This window comes from Solanum stenotomum, chromosome 9 (assembly GCF_019186545.1).
Source record: "Solanum stenotomum isolate F172 chromosome 9, ASM1918654v1, whole genome shotgun sequence".
Classification (NCBI taxonomy): domain Eukaryota; kingdom Viridiplantae; phylum Streptophyta; class Magnoliopsida; order Solanales; family Solanaceae; genus Solanum; species Solanum stenotomum.
Genome location: NC_064290.1, coordinates 55647081 through 55668056, shown reverse-complemented (window position 1 = coordinate 55668056; position 20976 = coordinate 55647081). Strand labels below are relative to the sequence as shown.

Here is a 20976-nt window from a genome sequence, read left to right as displayed (position 1 = left end):
AGAAGCTATCCCATTCAATACTGTGGATGGATTATCATTAGGAGTAAGTTATTGACTTTACTAGGCTTTTGTAGCTTATTTGACTTTAGAGGAAGGTAGTTCCATGATTTTGGCATATGACATTTCTAAAATGGATATTATGGGATAATTTTAATATAATAAATTCATGTTGGATGACATTATTTCCTAAAAAGCCTCTCATAAAGTTACGTAAATATATTCATCGATGAGAGATTCACTCATATATCTTTAGAGATTTTTCTTATAAATATTTTCAAATAAGAAAGTATAGAATTTTACATCTTTTTCTATTTTATTTTGTCGACAACTTAGATCTAATAGGATTCACCATCCAAAGTTGATGAAACTTTAAAGTAATTTGTAAAGAAGTAAAAATATTAATATCTAAATTCAAGTCTATGTGTTGCAATTTCACATAATCACATTGTATCAAAATAGAGCAAAGGTCAAATCACATTAAAGGTTTGCCTCTTCCTTTTTTTTTTCATCTCTTTATTTAGGTCCACCTCTCTCCTCAAAAGAATTTCTACGGTCTTGATCTCAAATAAATTAGGGTTGAATATATGATTCTACTCTTCTTCATTTAAGATCATTTCATATTATCATATTGACAAGATAAGAATGAAAAGTAAATTGAATATACATATAACTCCATCTCTGTGAGCTTGCTCATATTACTAATTCAAATCAAGATAAAAAAAAATTGTGATAAGCTAACAACCATGTAACTTGTTGATCCATGATGAATTTAACCGACCACATTAAAGTAATCAAAATATCACATGGCTAGGCCCCAATTTCTAACACTAAAGAAACAAGCTAAGAAATTTGAAGAGATTTGGAGGAGAAAATGTTGGGGAAAATTGATCAAAGTTATAATGACACATGAGTATCATTGCAATTGCCAATTGGTGGTCCTAAAAGGAGTTTCATAGATGGTGATCATTAGCTAATTGACACTAAAGTTCAATAGTGGTGTAATCCATTCTATTTTGTCCTAAAAACAGTGATAAAAAGTTTTGATTTGCCATATCAACTATACTTTTATCTTACTTTTACGTTAATTGATGGAATGATAACAATATCTTGTCATGTAAGTTGATCGTCAAATTTCACTTATAACTTTTAACACAAATTTCTCAATTGAAGTAACAAAAAAATTGAATTGAGAGTGAGATAAAATTAAAAAAAAGATTTAAATCGTATCTTTTTAGGTTGATCTGCGAAAATGATATCTATAACAGATGACCTTGATCTTTTGGCTCGTCCGCATAAATTAATTTTCCCATGAGATAGAAGTTTGAAACATTTCAATACAATGAACCTATTTAATTAGCCAGTTATTTGTGTTGCTAAATTGTTCACAAGTCAATATAACTAAAACTCATACCCGATAAACAACATACACCATCTCCATCTATCGTTAGTAGCTTTTTGAAATCCCTCAAACTCTTACGTCATAAGTAAAATTAATTTATACTCACTCACATAACAACTAAAACTTATGTCTGATAGGCAACACGCGCCATATTTTAAAGACTTTGTTAAATGGGACCATAAATTCAAGATCACCCTTTATAGTATTATTTTTCTGCAAGACCGGCCCAAAGTTTTAGATAACATTTTGGTAATTCAAGCCCATTAAAAATTGGGCTTATACAAACATTCGATAAATAGTTTGGGCTTACTAACCTTAATAAGCTGGTCCACTAGAAAAATGTGAAACTTCAAATTCTTCTTTTCACCAAAAAATAAATAAAAATAACTTAAATACACAATTTTAAGTTTCCTATTGTCTACTTTTCCTTACTTTTTAAAAAAATTACTTAAATCCCTTATTTAACTTGTAATTGAAATCTAGCAGATACATAACTCCCTCTTTCCTCCCCCACGTTTCACCACTCCCTATGTCACTCCTTCTTTTTCTCCCTAATTTCACTCAATTATCTTTTCAGTTACAAATCATTATCCCAAATTGATTTTTAAAATTTTTCTCTCTCAATCAAACAAATTTCAAACATCAGTCTTCACTTTTGAATTTTACGTTTTCTCTCACAAATTTGTCTGATACTTCAGTTGATTTTTGTTTCAGTTCTTTCTTATTGATACATCGTCTTTTCCGTCCTCTCTCCCAAAGTTTGTCATTTTTTTACTTCAATTTTTATTTTGATTCATCATTTTCTGTCTAATACGCATGGATCCAGATACAAATCAGAAAATATACGATTCTGATGACGAAGGTTGGGCAAAAAATAGAAAAAAAATTTGCATGACCTTTTGAACTTGAGGAAGGAGCCAAACAAAGATGTTCCAGAATCCTCTAAACCAAAGGTTGCAACCCCCCCACCCCCACCCCCACCCAAAAAAAAAATGGAAGAAGAGCAGCACCCATTATTTTCAGACCCACATTGCTTAGGGTATGTGTTTTTAATCTTCATTAAAATTGTCTGAGTTTTATATTGCGTTTGATATCTTAAACTAAAATTGAATGATACATGAAGTAAATGTGTTATAGTGTTTAGTAAAATGGGGTTAAAAACTGATACATGTAAAAATCCTATCTTAGTTTGATACATATCGATTTTAGATTTAGTCTACACTTATAAAACCCTTGTTTTATATGTTTATCTAAAAAGAATATATCATGAAAAAGATTTTTGTCAAATTTAACAAAAAAATAGTTGATGTATAATGTATCAAGTTTTGTAATATGTTCTACTAACATTCATGTATCACACAGTTGAAATTTGGTATCATTTAAGTTATTTGTGTATCAGATTTTCTGTGTTATGTATCATTAATTGTTGTGTAGTGTGATTTGGTGTTTTATTTATGTATCATGAATATCATTACAAATTGTATGTTTTTTCTTTTAATTTTGCAGCCACTCAAGTACAAGATAAAAAAGATACCAACACATGCCATAAGGTTTGGTGTCCATTTTAACAACAATTTTTTGGAGGATTTTCAAAAGTCTATAGGGGAGCATGTAATTCAACTATTTAGGGCTGCAATATTTGGACCCTTTTTAGATATCCATAAATGTAATTTTCAAGGTCAAATCACTAAGTGTTTCCTGTTGTTAGAGTTGGAATAAGGCAACTAATGTGTTGCATATTAGACATGCAAATGGGTATCTTGAAATTTGGTATAAATGAATTTGCAATAATAATTGGTCTTAAAGTTAAAGGCAATACCAAAGATTTTGAATACCCAGAATCAACTCCATGTATGCTATTCCAAAAGTATTTTCCCGGTGCAGTGAATAGTGTAAGCAAGAATCATCTAGTCCAACGATTTAAGATGGGCAATTGGGAGAACAATCAGGATGCACTCCAAATGTCTATATTGTGCTTTATTCATACATTCGTTTTGGCTCAAACTGGTGATACATTTATATTTATTGTCGATTTTCTAATGGTTGAAGATGGTAGATATCGAGATTATCCTTGGGGACAAATTTCATTCTCAAAGCTCATCATTTCACTTAGACAAGATTTCAATCTTAGCAAACAGTTACATCGGTTATATGAAATGCCTTATGCACTTAACGTATGGATATACGAATGTGCACCCCAATTAAATCCTGAAATTGTTGTCAAAGAACGGGATGTCATCCCAAGAATGTGCAATTGGAGGGTTGTGGCTGATAAGGCAAAATTTGAAATGCTTATGTCTAGCATTTTTCAAGAGGTAACATTGTATCTTTTTTTTATATTGTAAAAATTAAAGGTTGCAAGTTTGTCTTTTTAATATCATTATTTTCGGTGTTATGATACATTATTTTGTGTCTTAATTATTTTTTGTGTTATGATACATTATTTTGTGCCTTAATATTTCAATTATTTTGTTATTCCAGAATGCATGTTTAAACATTGTCCCAACAACGGAGGAACTTGCAGTTTTTGACTTACCTGAAGTTGAACATGCTCCTCCTTCTTCACCCCCCTTATCAGCCATAAATTCCAAAGTAGTACAATCGAATGACGAAGCTGATTTTGATGATTTCTCCACAAGACCTCCCGAACAGTTCTTGAGGAGGTAATATAGAGTGTCTGATATATCATCCCCACCACCCCCAAAAAGAAGAAAGAAAGGGGATACACATAAAACAAAGGTATCAGAACCCAGTCAGCCGGATCAATCAAATGTGTCATTAAATCAGTCATTTCCTATTCCAGATGTGCCTCCGACCCCAACTGCTGATGTACATGATTCTGCAGATACTCAAAAAGTCAACTATGTAATTCCAGATATTGAAGAATTGAAAGATCATTTGAAGAATTACGTAAGTTAATTATTATGATTTTTTTACTCTAAATGTAGTTTTCTTTTCACAGGTTGACAAGAAATTTGAGGAACTAGTAATCTTGATAAAGGAAAACCACTCCCAGTTAATGCAATCTCGACACAAGGAAAACATCAATGTTGATCCTCAATCAAGCACATTTCAATTTAAGAAACAAGCATCTCCACCAATACGGATTGATCTTGCTGATGTGGGGGGTGTAGCTGAGAATAATGTTGGTGTTTCTGTTAATGAGGGTGGACATTAAGTCATTGACGATGCGGGGGTGTAGCTGATAATGATGTTGATGTTTCTGTTAATGAGGGTGGACAACAAGTCAATGTCAATGCAGATGTATGTATCTGATTCATTGTCTGTAATTTGTCATTAACTAACTATTATGTATCATGAACATATGTATCAGCACACATAATAACTATTATGTATCATTTATATATAGTTAAGTTGATTAACTTAAATTACTCAAGTAATTAGGAAAATAAATTCTTTTAAATATATTTAGGAAAAATATAATGTAAATCTAGGATTGTCGGATTGCAAAAATATTTAAGAAGTAAATATATGGAAGTAAATAACTATGGTTAGGACTTTATTTTGATCAATTAGATCTCAATCATTAATTTTAAACTATGACATGTGTCTTCAATCCAAGCTAGAACTTGGGGAAAATGGAGAGAAGAGAAATTGAGAGGAGCCGGATCCCACTGAATGCAATGTGATTATTGGATCGACTTTCCACGTTATTTAAATCTATAAAGTTTGTAGTAATGAAGTAATCTTTTCCATTAGTTTATCACATGAAATGAATAAAAAATCATATTTGATTGTGCTTCCTTATTTATTCATTTAGGCTCAATTAAGAACCCGTGGATTTATGGATTCTGATTTGAGAATAACTTCTTACAAGTAGGATTTAAATTATTTAATCACAATAAGGATCAAAATTTCAAAATAAAACCAACCCACAACTTATATGCTGCTAATTTTCTAGTTTTCCAATTCAAAAAAGTATGAGAAGTGCCAAATATTGGAAACGATCAACGAGGATTAGGAATGAGTATAAGAAAGAGTGAAATCCACTTAATTTTATTTCATCCTTCCCAAAGCAATTGGAGATAAAAAAAAAATCACCAAATTTGATGACTTATTAAGGGAAAGACGAAGAGCAGGATGCTAGTAGAGATGTTGGGAAGGCCTCCATTGTATGTGTACGAGCAGCCTTCAACTTACTATAAGGTTAAGCCCTATACCTCTACCACTCCCTTAAGCTCTTTGATCAATCCTACGCAATGGCCTCTTAGTCATTTGCATTCATAACAATTACATGTGTTTGCCCTTTTCCTTTCAGTCATTTATGTCAAAAAGAAAATATTTAAATCTTACAAATGACAAGCATATATATAGTATTATGACTCTAGTTCTGTATTCTAATCATCAAGGTTCAAGCGTAAGGTTATTGAACATGTCAAAAGGGAATAAAAACGACAGCATGCATAGCCATTAAGCCCCGGATTGCATATATAACAAATATCACCTTCCCATATATATACAAAAGTCCTGCCAAAAAATAATATAAAGTTGAATTCGTTAATTGGCAGTTTTAAGGACATCAATGATAAAGGTAACATAAAACGTGCATGGGATGCAGAACAAGGAAACATATCCAAATTTACACCAAAAATTGATTCTAATATATGCCCAAAAATGCACTACTTTCCAACATGCACTTGGCGGCATTTTTGAAGAGCAAGTTCAAGCGACATAGATTTCTACTTATTTAGCTTCTTTGATTAGTAAACGTGTGAGCTAAGCCGTCAAATACAGAAAAAATTCTTAGTTGCTAAATTAACTCGTGATAACAATGTCTATATGGAATTTCACCCTTATGTTTGTTATGTGAAGGATTTGCAGGGCAGGAAACTGCTTCGAGGAATACTTGATGATGACATTTACCGTCTTCAACCTCCATCACCTCATTCTCGATCTTCCCCACCTTCAATATTTCTTGGTGAACGCATTTCTCTTGTTGGTTGGCACCGTCGATTAGCTCATCCAAATGAAGCTCTACTTCGACGGCTTGTGTCTAACTTTAGGCTACCTATTTCTAGTTCTGAATTTCCTACTGTTTGCGAACCTTGTCAACTAGGAAAGAGTAGACGCTTACCCTTTTCTCATTCTCATGTTTCTAGCAGTAGTCCTTTTCAATTAATTTATTCCGATGTTTGGGGACCTTCACCCGTTTCTTCTATTAATGGATCTTCCTACTTTATTTTATTCATTGATGATTGCACCAAATTTATTTGGATATATTTCATGTCACATAAATCTCAAGTCTTTCAGTTTTTCACTCAATTTAAGGCTTTAATTGAAACGCAATTTGGAACTAAAATAAAATCAGTCCAAACTAATTGGGGAGGTGAGTACCGAAATGTATCGTCTTTTTTACAAAATCATGGTATTCATCATCGTATCTCTTGTCCTTATACACCTCAACAAAATGGTGCATCGAAACGCCGAAATTGAATTATAATTGAAAAGGGACTCGCTCTTCTTTCTCATGCCTCTCTTCCTTTTCAATTTTGGGAGCATGATTTTACCACTGCTACATACTTATCCAATATTACCATATCTTCTTCTTTGTCTTACAAATCGCCATATCAATTACTTTACAAAAGTTCTACTGATTATGGTTTTCTTAAAATTTTTGGTTGCCTTTGTTATCCTTTTCTTCGACCCTACAATCATCATAAAGTTGATTTTTGATCTTTTCTTTGTGTCTTTATCAGGTATAGTTCTCATCACAAAGGTTACCTCTGTTATCATATTGTTTCCTCTCGAATCTATATTACTCGCCACTTTGTATTTGATGAAAATACTTTCCCTTATTCCTCCATGTTGCCGATCCCAAAATCCTCTTGTCCCTCGTCACATTCTAGTAACACATATTTCTCTTTACTCGATCAAGCTTCTCAACAAGTGCATTCACATTCTCCTACACACTCTATCGCTCCAAGGTCATTATCAAATATTCCAGTTGCATCATTTATCCCTTCATTTGAGCAACCTAATCATACAAATGTGCCCTCTACTGTATCCCCTCCGGCTCCTCCACAAATAGAGCATGTACCATTCACTGACCCACCTGAGCATCTACCACCATCTACTGATTCTTCTTACCCGACCACAACTCCTTCCTATTTTCGCCCCTCGGACACCTCTCGCCATTATATGGTTATTCGAAGTAAAACCAATTCTCTAAAACCAAAACCTCTTATAACATCTCGCCATTCTCTACTCCTTGATCCCTATCATATTCCAGAACCTACAACTTATTATCAAGCCTCCAAATTTCCTGAGTGGCACTATGCTATGCAGACAAATTTTTTAGCTCTTATGCGAAATAAGACATGGACATTAGTTCCATCACTGTCTAACTCTAACATTGTTGGTTGTAAATGGGTCTACAGGATTAAGAGGAAAGTTGATGGATCAATTAAACATCACAAAGCTCGTCTTGTAGCTAAAAGCTTTCACCAAGAAGAGGGTGTTGATTACTTTGATACTTTTAGTCCCATCGTTAAGCCCACAACTGTTCGACTAATCTTGTATTTGGCTGTGACAAACAAGTGGTTTGTTCGGCAACTTGACATCAACAACGCGTTCTTAAATTGTGATCTCTCTGAGCAAGTGTTTATGGAGTAACCGAAAGGATTTGTTGATCCTCATCGGCCACATTTCGTATGCAAATTGAACAAGGCCTTATATGGCCTCAAACAAGCACCACGTGCTTGGTTCAATAAGTTAAAGGCTTTTCTCCACGGCATTGGCTTCCGCTGTTGTTTATCTGACTTCTCTTTTTGTGCAGCAAGCTTCTAAGCATACAACATATGTTCTTGTCTATGTGGATGACCTTATTATAACTGGTAGTGATAGTGATTTTATCACTACATTTATTCACATTCTTGATCAGCAATTCTCTCTCAAAGATCTTGGTTCTTTACATTATTTTCTTGGTATTGAAGTCTTTCCATCATCAAATGGGATCATTTTATCTCAAGGCAGGTATATTTGTGACTTACTTCGTCGAACAAACATGGTTGATGCTAAGCCTATTTCTAGTCCGACTGAACCTGGATCGCGACTTATTCTTTCTGGTGATCTTCTGCCTGATGCTCATTTTTATCGTAGTGTTGTTGGTGCTCTTCAATATGTTGCCATAAATATCCTACGCAGTCAATCGAGTATGCCAATTTATGCAATCACCCACTGTTGCTCATTGGTCAGCTGTCAACCGCATACTTCGATATCTAAGAGGATCAATTCATGATGGCCTTTTACTACGACCTATGTCTGATTCTAGTCTTGTGGCCTTTTCAGATGCTGGTTGGATCTCTGATCCTGATGATAGTCACTCCCAACATGGCTTTGCACTATTCTATGGAGGTAACTTAATCAGTTGGTCTTCGCGAAAACAAAAGGTTGTCGCCCGCTCAAGTACTGAAGTTGAGTATCGTGCTTTAGCCTTTGCAACTACTGAATTAATATGGGTCCAACAACTTATCAGTGAACTACATTCTCCACTCACTGCACCTCCCACAGTCCTTTGTGATAATCTTAGTGCACAATTCTTATCTCAGAATCCTGTCATCCATCAACGATCAAAGCATATTCGTCTTGATTATCACTTTATCCGAGAGATGGTTGAAGATCAATCTTTAGTGGTTCGCTATGTTTTATCTCAAAATCAGATTGCAGATATCTTTACCAAAGTTGTTGGCACAAGTCGGTTCCTCAATCTTCGACCCAAGCTCATGGTTCGCTCCAGAACATGATCTTGCAGGGGGCTATTAGAGTCCATCATCAACTAGAATTAGATTGTTATAGCTTATTCATTGTAACAAAAAGATTACTCTTCCTTTAGAATACATAGTAGATAAGGATTCTTCTAGTAATCATAAACATGTACAAAGTCTATAAATAAAGCGTACAAACAGCAGAACAATCAATCTGCTCATATTTTCTCAAACTCCTCTTGTTCTTAATCTTATTATTAAACGACCTCCGTCTTTAATTGTCAAACCCCAGCCCCTTTATTATTAGTAGTAATTAAGTTGAGGGAAACTATAAGTATTAGTAACCGAAGTAAAGAGCAACATAAAATTTAATTGGGCCTCGAAACAAATACCAAACAGCGGGTCTAAAACAACAAAAGAAATGGGGCTAAAGTATCCGAAAGAAGATTGCGATTTGCGACAGATTTTGAAGAAATGAGGCTAAGCTTCATTCGACCCATTTCATGTTGCTCTGTTTCATCTCCAGCTACCTCACTGAAACTTCAAAAACCGCTATTTTTAAGGCCACCCACCTTCAAAACAACCATATCAGACCTCAAAAAATGGCACCTTTGGGCTAAATCCCTAACTTCTTCTGTGGGTTCCACTTTCTTGGAACTGGACAATGGTCCAGACTCCGAATTGTTGCTCAGAGAGCTAAATTGGCTTGTTGAAGATGCAATTCAAACACCCAAATCGTTCTTGCAACAACCCCAAAAAAATTACAATGATAATAGCTCTGTTTCAATTCGGGCGTCTTTGGAAGAACTTTATATGTTGTGGAAACAAAGGGTAGAAGAAAGAAGGCCATTTCAGTATGTGGTTGGTTGTGAACATTGGAGGGATTTGGTTTTGAGTGTTCAAGAAGGGGTTTTGATTCCAAGGCCAGAGACTGAGCTGATTGTGGACCTTGTGGATGATGCTATTAAGGAGAATGAGGAGTTGAGGGAAGGATTGTGGGCTGATTTGGGGACTGGAAGTGGTGCACTTGCTATTGGGATTGCAAGGATTTTGGGTAGTTCTGGTAGAGTTGTGGCTACTGATTTAAGCCCCGTTGCTACTGCAGTTGCATCTTATAATGTGCAGAGGTATGAATTGGAGGTTAGTATTTTATGTAATTTGCTTGTTGCGATTAGTATGGTTTGAAATGAGCTTAAATGAAAGCGGGATTCATATTGCCGACCCCAACTTGTTTGGGATTGAGGGCGTAGTTTTTGTTGCTCTTAGTATGGTTTGCGATGAGCTTAAATAAAAGCAGGAATTCATATAACTGACCCCAACTTGTTTGAAGAGCTTAAATGAAGGCAGGGATACATAGAGCTGAACCCAACTTGTTTGAGAGTTGAGCCTGAGGCATAGTTGTGGTTGTTTGTTGTTCTTTGAGATTTTACTTCCGTGTTACTGTATTTTCACACTTGATTTTCTCAAGCTAGTCGATCTTCAAAGCTAACTGCTATAGTTGTAGAATTGACTAGTTTAGCAAAAGTTGTGATTCTTAAATATTTATGGCCAAAGAAAAATGAGAATTTGGGCTTTCTTGATCAGAAGGCAGTGAAATAAAGGGTAATCATTGATTAAACTTTTAGGGATGCAAATTTTGAATAGAGTATTGTCTTGTATGTTTGTGCCAGGGAAAAGTGCATGTAAAGCAAGGATCTTGGTTTGAGCCTTTGAGAGATGATGAAGGACAATTTGTGGGACTGGTCAGTAATCCACCGTATATTCCAAGCAAAGATATTGGTGGACTACAAGCTGAAGTTGGTAGACATGAACCTAGACTAGCGTTAGACGGTGGAGCAAGTGGTATGAATGACCTTATCCATCTCTGTGATGGAGCTGTTTCAATGTTGAAACCTGGCGGTTTCTTTGCATTTGAGGTAACTATCCATGTTCTGGATCAAGCGTTTTACTCTTTCCCGTTTAACTTGTTATTCGATAGTGGCAAGCTCTGGCACCTCATTGGCTCACAATGACTAATCTTACAAGATGAATATGAACTTCTCAATCATAATCTCTTACATTCTTTCTAGGATTCTCCACTAGTTTTGCAAGGGTTTAACTGTTTAAAGTCACTTAAATAATGCAAGAACAACTAACCTGGAATGAAAGATAGTAGATGTTTGTACGATTATTTCCAAATATTTATAGAGATACAGAATACTAATTTCTTTCTCAAAAAAAGAATGTTTGCTTATTGACTGTAAAAGAGGCATTTAAAGCAGGACCTGATAGGCATGTTTAGTTTTGTACTCTCATTGCCAAAAAATGGCCATTTTATATTTGCTTGTTAATGCCCTTTCATCATGTCGCTGCAGACAAATGGTGATGAACAGAGCAAATTCCTAGTCCACTACATTGAGACTAAGAAGCAAGGTAACTTCTCTAAAGTGAAGATGGTACCAGATTCTGCTGGCATCCAGAGATTTATAACAGGATTTAGAGGAAGATGAACTGTGACGTTAGCCAAAGAAATTATACGAGGGAACGAATGTGGAAGAGCCAAGGGTTTGGAGGCTACAGATTCTGTTCTCTTGGGTTTGAACAATTCAGTTTTGATCTTTGGACTTATATTATCTCAGATTGTCTCTGATCTTGTGCAAAGAATTTTTTACAGTCTCTAGTAGGCAAACTTCAGTGTACTCTGAACAAAGTGATTAAAGGCTAGTGCAAGTTTGAAAACAAAAGAAAAACTATTAAACTCTTTGCAATTTATGAAATTAGGATCAGATTTTACATCAGCTAGTGTCTCAGTTTCGTTGAAAGATGATCATGATCTGACTACTCTTAATTATTCCCAAAGAACAATAAATTTTAATGCTTATTTGCTCAAACAAGGATCTAAAGTTTGGATTACATTTGCACCCAATAGATCCAAATCTATCCAAGAGAAGAAAAACAGTATAATGTACTAAACTCTCGCTATGTCCAAATCTATTAACTTCACATAAAGGTATCAGAAGGAAAGAAAGTAGATCTCGTGTTTATATGTGGAATGCAGCGGGATCAACAGTATAAATTGTCCTACAACTGCATTGCACAGGAGTACAATTTTTTTCTCTGAAATTTATTGCACCTCAAGTAGCCAAGTCCAGGCAGGATCTTCAGATGTACAAAGATTTGCTCAGTTTTGTTCCTCCTAATCAATTCAAATGATCTAGCTCAAAACTGAGCATTGCAATAGATAAATGCTGCCGGATAATTAGGATACAACATATCTAGTGTAATCCCACATAGTCTAGAAAGGGTGGTGTGTACGCAAGCCGGATAATTAGGATGATATATACAAATGGATCAGCTAACCAGCACATTTATACTTGTTTAGCCAAGCCAACAGATGAGCTCTCCCCTGATGAGAAGCTTGGTCATCTCCATGTTGATGCATATGAAACCTTAAGATATCACATCATGTCTTTGTATCCTCGTTTTTCATTTTGTCCTGATTTTAGGGGGCAGTGGATGTTGAATCATCACAAAAATGGCATCTGAGCATCGTAACCAATTATGATGCATGTAACTCATGAAGACCTTCTCCATTGCTTCTTTCCTTTCATCTGATTCAACTTGAAAGGACTCCAAGTTTTTCTCCGCTTTGGCGTCTCACAAAAAAGTCCAGATGCTAGAGCTTGCTGGAGCCACAGCTCGAATTCTTCATCTTCATCTGTCATCTCAGCATCAAAATCCCACGGGTACCTACTTGAATTGGATCTCTGGGATGATTTCTCTAATCCAACCATGTTCACATGGAAACTCGGTCTATGGGTATTGGGTCTACAAGCCATGCCCTGCACAGAGGAGATTCGTAAATACAAGTACTAACAGCAAAGGTCATATTTCCACCTTTTTCATAATGACAGAAAATACTGACCTGACATATGGCCCATTCTGACACATCAAATATCTTGCCTTCAGCACAAACGAAAGCACGAGGTATCTCCGCCTGAATGACAAGTATATTAACAAACATTATGAAGAATGAGCATCTTATGGGTGCACATCAGAGAAAGCATGATCAACAAAATTACATCTGAAAGGAAGGCAAACCACTGTTCATGTGCAGCTAGATGCTGACTTCAACTCTTTGGAGTTGACATTTGATAGTAGTGCCACACTAATTGGCCAGAGTGTTAATAATTTGATTGTACCCTCTAAGCACATAAATACAGTAATTCATAGACAGTTAAAAAGTGGAGAACCACCCTATATACCGTTAACTTGATCACATAAACCATGTTAAGATTTGACCAAACCAGAGGAAAATCTTAGAGACAGATGATGGACTTGCTTCGTTGCACCATCAACAATTCGAAGCTTGGTAATGAAGCCAAGGTAACCATTAAGTACAAGAGTCCAAATATTTTGAATAATGTAAGTATTTATATTTTTTGATAAATTGCTTCCTACAATATCTATTGAATATCGAACTTGACAGTAATGATCTAGTATAACGTGCAGCTTTTTTTGAGACTATAATATCTGTTTGAGGCCAACACTTTCAAAATTCAGAGATAAAGGACCCAATCCTCTGCCCTTCTCCACTTAAATGCCGAACTTAGTTTGCATGGCGCAGGACTCGAACTTGTGACCTAAGTCACAAGTATAACATGACATTAAAATGTTTGCCTTGCTTTAAGAACCCATAATAAAAAATACTCTAATTCAAAGATTTTCAGGAAATGATAATCTCTTCCTAAATGACACTTTTATCTATCGAACTGGTAAATGAACCAAATTGAACACTACTTCGCATGAATCTTTCAAGATAATAAAAATTACTGTGAAATTTAGATACCTTTTGTGGTCTATTAAAAACCAATGATCCTTTGTACTCTACCCATCCATCCCCATCTTTGGCTTGGTGATATTGACAACAATCCTGTACACCAGTAGCTTTCATTAAAATTTGAACAAGTGAAAGAGAGGAATAGCAACCATAATAGACAATTTAATGATTGTCCAACCTGGCACCATCTTGCCTTGACCTTTGTCCTATTGGTGCAGATCCAAATGTGTGAGTTGCCACATTTTGTGCAGTGGATACGCCTCGACTCTTCTGAGCAGTAGTTGGAGGATTCCTGCACCATACCAGATAAGTCATTTGTAAATATTAAGCCTTCCTTTTTAAGATCTGAAGATCAACTTTGGCATCTTATTTATGACCTCAAAGAAATTGACATGGAACTGGTGGCTTGCAAGAAAGGCATCCTTTATTTTTATTTTATTTTTTACATCCATCAATAACTATTTGCATGAGTTTCCCTTAGATCATAAAGCTGAATAGGTCTTTAGATTGTACCGTTGAACTTCTCATTCCAAAAGAAATTCTTTCTTCTGAAAGTTCCAGGATACCATACAATTTCTGCATTCTCACCGAATTGTCGTTTCACCTTGAAAGCTTATCACGCTTTGACATGGATCTTATTGGTTGGGCAACAAGTATTACATAATTTAATTTGGTGTCATCATTGCAAGAAATAGGGCTACGACAGTTCAAATGAAGGACAGGGCAGACACTGAATCTAGTCTTTCCCAGTTAAAGAGATAAAACTAGCTGTCATTGAAACTTTTCCCGCTTGGATAATTTTGTATGCAGGATAAGATGTTAAATTCTGACAGGGTTACTGGAGATAAATGAAGTTCAGTCAGACACTTGAACAGACCTGGTTGGACGTGCTAGGTGATTTTTGCATTACACTCTTAGATTCTTCCTTTCTGAGTTGCTCATCATAGTCTCGCTTCTTGACAGCATCAGAAAGAACCTAAAAAGCAAGTGATAGTATTAGAGAACCATAGCAGTACGTTTGCATCTCAAACTTATAGGAAGCAAGCCAACAATAGTATTATAACAGCAATTAACAGATAATTTAACTATTAAAATAGTGATCACCTCATATCCACATTGAAGTTTCTTAAATGATTCACTGGCAAGTGGACTTCCCATGTTTTTGTCCGGGTGCACAAGCATTGCCTGCGCATTTCATGTATGTAAAATTAGCATCAATCTGAACTTTGTCTTGACGGAAAGTAAATATATCATCGGATCAGACATGAAATTTTGTTATCTTGCGTCAAAGAAATGGACATTTTGACGCCCAATTCAAACCCATCAAACTAATCAAAAGGTTTAAAATCTCTCAGATTATATCGTCACACACAATATTTCCAAAACCCCAAGTTAGTAGTATAGATCTGACATGTAAGGATATCAAAAAGACGGATGAGTAATCAACATCAATTTGATACATTCTAATTCGTTAGGGTAAATTGAAAATGGAACTCAGGTAGATGTCTCTCAAACTCATCACTTGGCTTTAAAGCCTGTCACATGATAGATAATGCATATGCATGAAAAGAAAGTGGCACACCTTTTTACGATATTCTTTTTTCAACAGTAAAGTGTCAATTTTCTTATGCCGAGAAACCCCTAGTGCTTCATAATGATCCGCACTATCTAATATCCGCTTCATCTCAATTATTGAACTTGCATCTTCTCTAACTACAGGCCTAGCTGGGAGTTCTATCTGTTTGGTAACAACTGATGAAGTAGAAGTAGAAGCAGCGTCGCTGAATGTTTTGCAAGCGTGAACCTTTTCAACCTTTTCAGGTTCATCCACAGGAACTGATGACTCATAATCTGTGGAGAAGTCATCCTCAGTAAATGTTTCAGACTCTTTAAAATCTTCAACATGTGTGCCTTCACTCAAATTGTCACACCACTGGAGTAAGTAGTTCACTAAGTCATTTGAGAGGAAAGCGAGATTTATTGAGAGACAAACTCCAAGCCATCCAACTCGAACTTTAACACAATACATAGCATATATGGTAGCCATTAATACCACAAGTCTTGCATGGTTTAATGAAAATAGATAACCTACAAAACCACAAAGACAAGGATCAAAGATGCATACCTTCTGAAAATACAGTATATCATACATACATGTGTTGCACTGGGAAAGTAAACTTGAGAAATATATCAGATAGAAGCAATACCATAAGGTGTGTAAAAACAAGTCAAACAAGTAGGATCAATTCCATAATATCATCTTTCTGTCCTATTTTAAACTTTTCTAATAAGTTGCATGTGTTTCCAGTACAGGGAAATTACAAGCTAACAAAATAGATTCAGTCCACACATCAAATACTCCAGATCCTATGTCTACAGCAAGATCCACCTGGCTGGACTGAGACAATACCTTTGAAAGTCACCAGTCGGCCTTTGAATGTTCAAAATTATGCTTATCTGATTTTTTGCTAGCCCAGCCCAAGCTTAAAACAAATGCCTTACTAAGTTTTCTTCCCCATCAGAATGTTTTAGAACAAATAAAATAGTGATATATTTACTTTTGGTTGCATATAATATTTAAACAAAATCTCAGGTAATGAAGACTTGAAGAGATTCAAGTTAGCAATAGCATCACCTTTATAATGGTGTCAAGCTATCTAGTCGTGCGTCCATTTATTAGGTCTCACTTTTTACTGAATAGAATGGTTTCATCCATGAATGACAAGAATCAATGCACAAGAAATTAAGTAATTTGGTTGAACTACAAAACAAACCTACCTCCAACTATAAACAATACACCAGTAATCCAAAAGTTGGCATACATCCACAAAACTAAAATAGCGAAGAGCCCAACAATGAAAAGCCCAGGAGTGCAACCCAAATACTGAACAGCAGCCCCTGCAGCACCCTGAAAGGCAAATCAACATAACATATCATCAGCACCTCACTAGTGAGCATTTGAAAACAAAGTGATTCTGCAAAAGAACACGGAACAGTCTCAAGAGACCATCTGAAATGGGAAATGAAACAAGTAGAATAGCATACTGAGTATATTTTTTCACCAAGCAGAGAGGCCAATGAGTAGTACTGGCACAAGACTAAACAAGAAGCTAGAGGAGACTATTTTCACCAACCATCTATGTTTACCCTTTATCATTCAAGAACTAGAGATGAAGTTGAAGTTCAAGCACTCTAATTGAGCTATAAATTATAATAACCTATTTGAGTTCGGAAAAGTTTGAATTTCAATATATACTTCAGGTATCTGTATGCACATCCGTATGGCCTAAAATACAGGGAAAAGAGTGGAACTTTGCTTTTATCTCTAGTACAACCTTCAATGAGTTGGATATCTAAGTAGGTAAAAGTAAGACCCCAACATAATAAACTTGAACATCAACAAGCAACACATAATTGCTCATGTGACAATAAGACAAAGTTAACTTCTTTGATTTTATGAAGACTATGAAAAGATCATCACAAGAACCAAAACTGTAGTACTTGCTCGTAGTTTATCCTGCAAAAGATACTAGTGCACAACTGCAGCATTCAATTCATGTCCAACTTGACCAATGAGCTTTAGGTAAAATCAATAAACTTGTAGATATGTTCAAGTTCTTATTTGATATGTCATTATATGTCTTACTAGTACAATGCATGTGCAATAAATCCAGGATCAAGCTAGTTAATCACCAATTAATGAAGAGGAAGCAGATCTTGCTAAGTCACGAACCATACAGGAAATTAAAGGAAATGGAATAGAACCATACCATACTAAGGAGCACGTAGACCAGACAAGACAATGATGTCAAACTTAGAAAACAGCTCCACATAATAAGGAGCAGTGCTGCGGATCCAAGTGCAAAGAACGATTTACAGCCTCTTACTAAACAATCCTTCCAGTATCTGAACAAGATAAAGAGCAATTTTCCTAGTATTGCGCACCCACAGCAAACAATTGGCCAAATCCGCTCATTAAAGATTCCAACTTTATCCCTAAAACAGCCAGCAGCTGTCCTTACAACCGAATAACAATCTTTCTTCGATTGCAACCACATCCAAGCTTGTTTAAATAACCCAATGTCCTCCATTACTAAACTAAATATACACACCTAACTGAACAGAACTACAACACCCAAACCCCAAATTTCCAAAAATTGCTATTGGTACCCATCATTTTGATATGAGAACAACTCATTTGACCAAACCTGTGAAATCATCATATCATGAATAACAGTCATTATCTGCTAATCTCACTAAAGAACCCCTTTTGAGCCATATAAAACAAAACCCAGATCATAAATTCGTCAAATCCAAACACCCAAGTAGCAAAAACAAGTAAAGACAAGATCCAGAAGATTCCATCCTCACGCAGTAATAGATGGAGAGTGGCAGTTGGTAGATGAGATAAGAAACCAAAAAGACAAAAAACAAAAAAAACACTAATTTGCTTCACATGTACGTTTCCAAAAAAGCAATCCCCAATAAATATAGACACAAGACTCGCACTTTTTTGACTTGAACAATCACAAAGTTTCCATCTTTAACTGGATTACAATGACCATTAAGAAAATCAGTTAAAACACAACCGTCCACCGGTTAGAAAAAAGAGGGAAACAGAGTGTATTGCAAACAAATCTTGATTCTTCTTCTTCACCTCTTCTCTTATCATTTCTTATTTTCGGTGAAGAAACCCTAGGCTTTTTCAGGGAATCCTTGTGAAAAAGGTGTTATACATAAGGTTAAAAAGTTCAAAAAGCCCAGAGACTGTGTGTAATGTGTGTGAGAGAGAGAGAAAGTGATGATGATAGAGAGAATGTGTGGAATTATTATTTTTAGTGTGTGTGAGAGAGAGGAGTTTAGTTTAAAGATTTAACAAATAAACAGAGAGGATAACAATAACCATTGAGATATATATGTTAGTATTTGAAATACACTTATTAATTGTTTGATATCTGTATTAATATCTGATTAATTTGAATTTGATCTATACAAGATTCATTTGGAAAAACTTTTTGATGTTCACTACTTAAATTAAAGCCGTTAAATTCAAATTCATATAAGAAATCCTACATTATTGATAAAGTAACAAAATTGACTCTATATCTAAGTAGACCTCGAACCTAAAACCTAATAGAAATTCAATACAGATATCTCTAATTATAATTAAGAGAAAAATAGTTTTCTCTAGTGCAATACATAAATTGATAATACTAAATTACTAGTAATAATCATTGATATGGGACCCCATTTCCACTGTTTATCTTCTTCTTCTTTCTTTTTCATTTTATTTTGCTTTATCCCCTTTATCCAGTCACAATTTTTGGAGGTTTAAGGTGTTTAGTTGAAATGGATTTCTTGACAAGGTGATGTCTTTTGTTTGGATATAATAAAAATGTGTATTTGAAGTTGAAATTAGAAACTGATATTTAAAAGTTTGAGCTATGTTTTTTTTTGTTTTTTTTTTTCAAAAATTAAAATTATATGAATAAAAAAAAGCTAATTATTTTATTTCAATAAAATTGTAGAAAACTTATTTGTACTAGTCATAATTATATGTGTTGCTGTTTAATTTTTCTGATTTGAATTTGATGAAATAAAGGCATTTACAAAGCCTCTATTTATAGAGTGGTAGAATAATCTCGACATGCCACAAAAATTGATTGGCAAGCGCAATCTTTTATTGAAGAATTTTTTAAAAAAAATAAGATCACATCTTCCGGGATAATTCTTTTTAAAATACTTTTTTTAAAAAAAAGGAAAAAGGAAAAAAGACATGTCCAAATAGGTTCTTACTTTACTATAGGAAGGAAAACAATAGTATACACTGATATTTAAATTTGATATTAGAAATTAAAGTAAATTTATATACATGAAATAAAATATAATAACCTATTTAATGTATGTAATTTCATAAATGATGTATGTGCATATGGAGATTTACCTTGTAAATTCTTAACATTTTGTAGGCTTGTCTCAACCCTATTTTAGTATAATATAATGTAATGTAAAAAAATTAGGTTAAAAAATTGGTAATATTTATATATAACAAATAAAAAAGATATTGGTCCAATAAGCTAAACCAATTGATAAGAAGTCAGATTCAAACAAATATATAAAAATTGTGTTCCTTCATTGGGGTCAATTATTATGTAAGCAAACAAAGTTCAATTGGTTATATATATTTCATTGTCTTTTCTATTAGGGAAAATACGTAAAAAAAAAACTCTGAACTTGACACGAAAACTTACTTTAGTACTTAAACTTTACGGGTAATTGTTTATTCTCCTAATCTCTTTTCAAGTGAATTTAATATCACCTTAAAATTATAATACCAGTCTCACAATGGCAAGTGCATTTCACATGCGTCACGTCATTGATATGTCAGCGCCACATCATTGCCATATCAATGCCACGTAGAACATTATTTAATTTTTACTTTTTTAATTCATTGTTTCTTTTTGTTTATTCATAATTAAATAAGATCCATGTTCCTCAACTCAATCACGATTGCAATTTTGACTGAAAAATTAATTTGAAATGAAGAAATTATAATTTTTCCATTAAAAAGAGCTTCAAGTTCATCACATTCAAACACTACCATAAATAATAATTTTGAAGCAAGAACAAATTGTTGGCTTTTCTATTTTTTCCCTATTTATCACACCCTTTTACGGATCCAAAGGGAATGGAGGTGGGGTGGGGGCAGTTCAAAGAAAGAGAAAGAAGATGGAAAGTTCAATGAAGAAGAAGAAGAAAAAGAAAAGGGCGATGCAGTGGTGGTTGAGGCGGCAGATCTAAAGAGAAAGAAAGAGGGTGAGGCTTCTAAGAGGAGAAATAGGGTCGAGATGGGGGTTTCGAAGAAGGAGAAATTAAAGAGGTGGGGGGTTCGACGAAGAAGAAAGAGGTGGTGCAAGTGGTGGTGGAAGGCGAGAGGGGTGGTGGGGTGTGAGGAAGATGAAGGAAAAAAAGATTATTGGCTAAAAAGAAAAAAATGGGGCCCACTTATTCTTTTTCTCTTTTAACTTTTGATA

General features: G+C 34.7%; 2 protein-coding genes across 2 annotated transcripts; one reads left to right on the top strand and one right to left on the bottom strand.

The window, feature by feature from the left end:
* Positions 1-8676: 8676 nt before the first annotated feature.
* Positions 8677-11884, top strand: LOC125877681 (uncharacterized). The gene is made up of 4 exons (XM_049558908.1): positions 8677-9116; positions 9543-10263; positions 10794-11039; positions 11478-11884. Exons 1-4 carry the CDS (start codon positions 8677-8679, stop codon positions 11610-11612), a joined length of 1542 nt encoding a protein of 513 aa, XP_049414865.1. The 3' UTR covers positions 11613-11884.
* Positions 11885-12063: 179 nt separating this feature from the next.
* LOC125875876 (uncharacterized) lies at positions 12064-18787 on the bottom strand. The gene is made up of 9 exons (XM_049556921.1): positions 17713-18787; positions 16721-16850; positions 15525-16030; positions 15047-15127; positions 14820-14918; positions 14121-14234; positions 13952-14035; positions 13028-13099; positions 12064-12944 (listed from the first exon to the last, which is right to left on the bottom strand). The coding sequence occupies exons 1-9, from the start codon at positions 18031-18033 to the stop codon at positions 12678-12680; spliced, it is 1674 nt and encodes a 557-aa protein (XP_049412878.1). The 5' UTR covers positions 18034-18787; the 3' UTR covers positions 12064-12677.
* Between the last annotated feature and the right edge of the window lie 2189 nt (positions 18788-20976).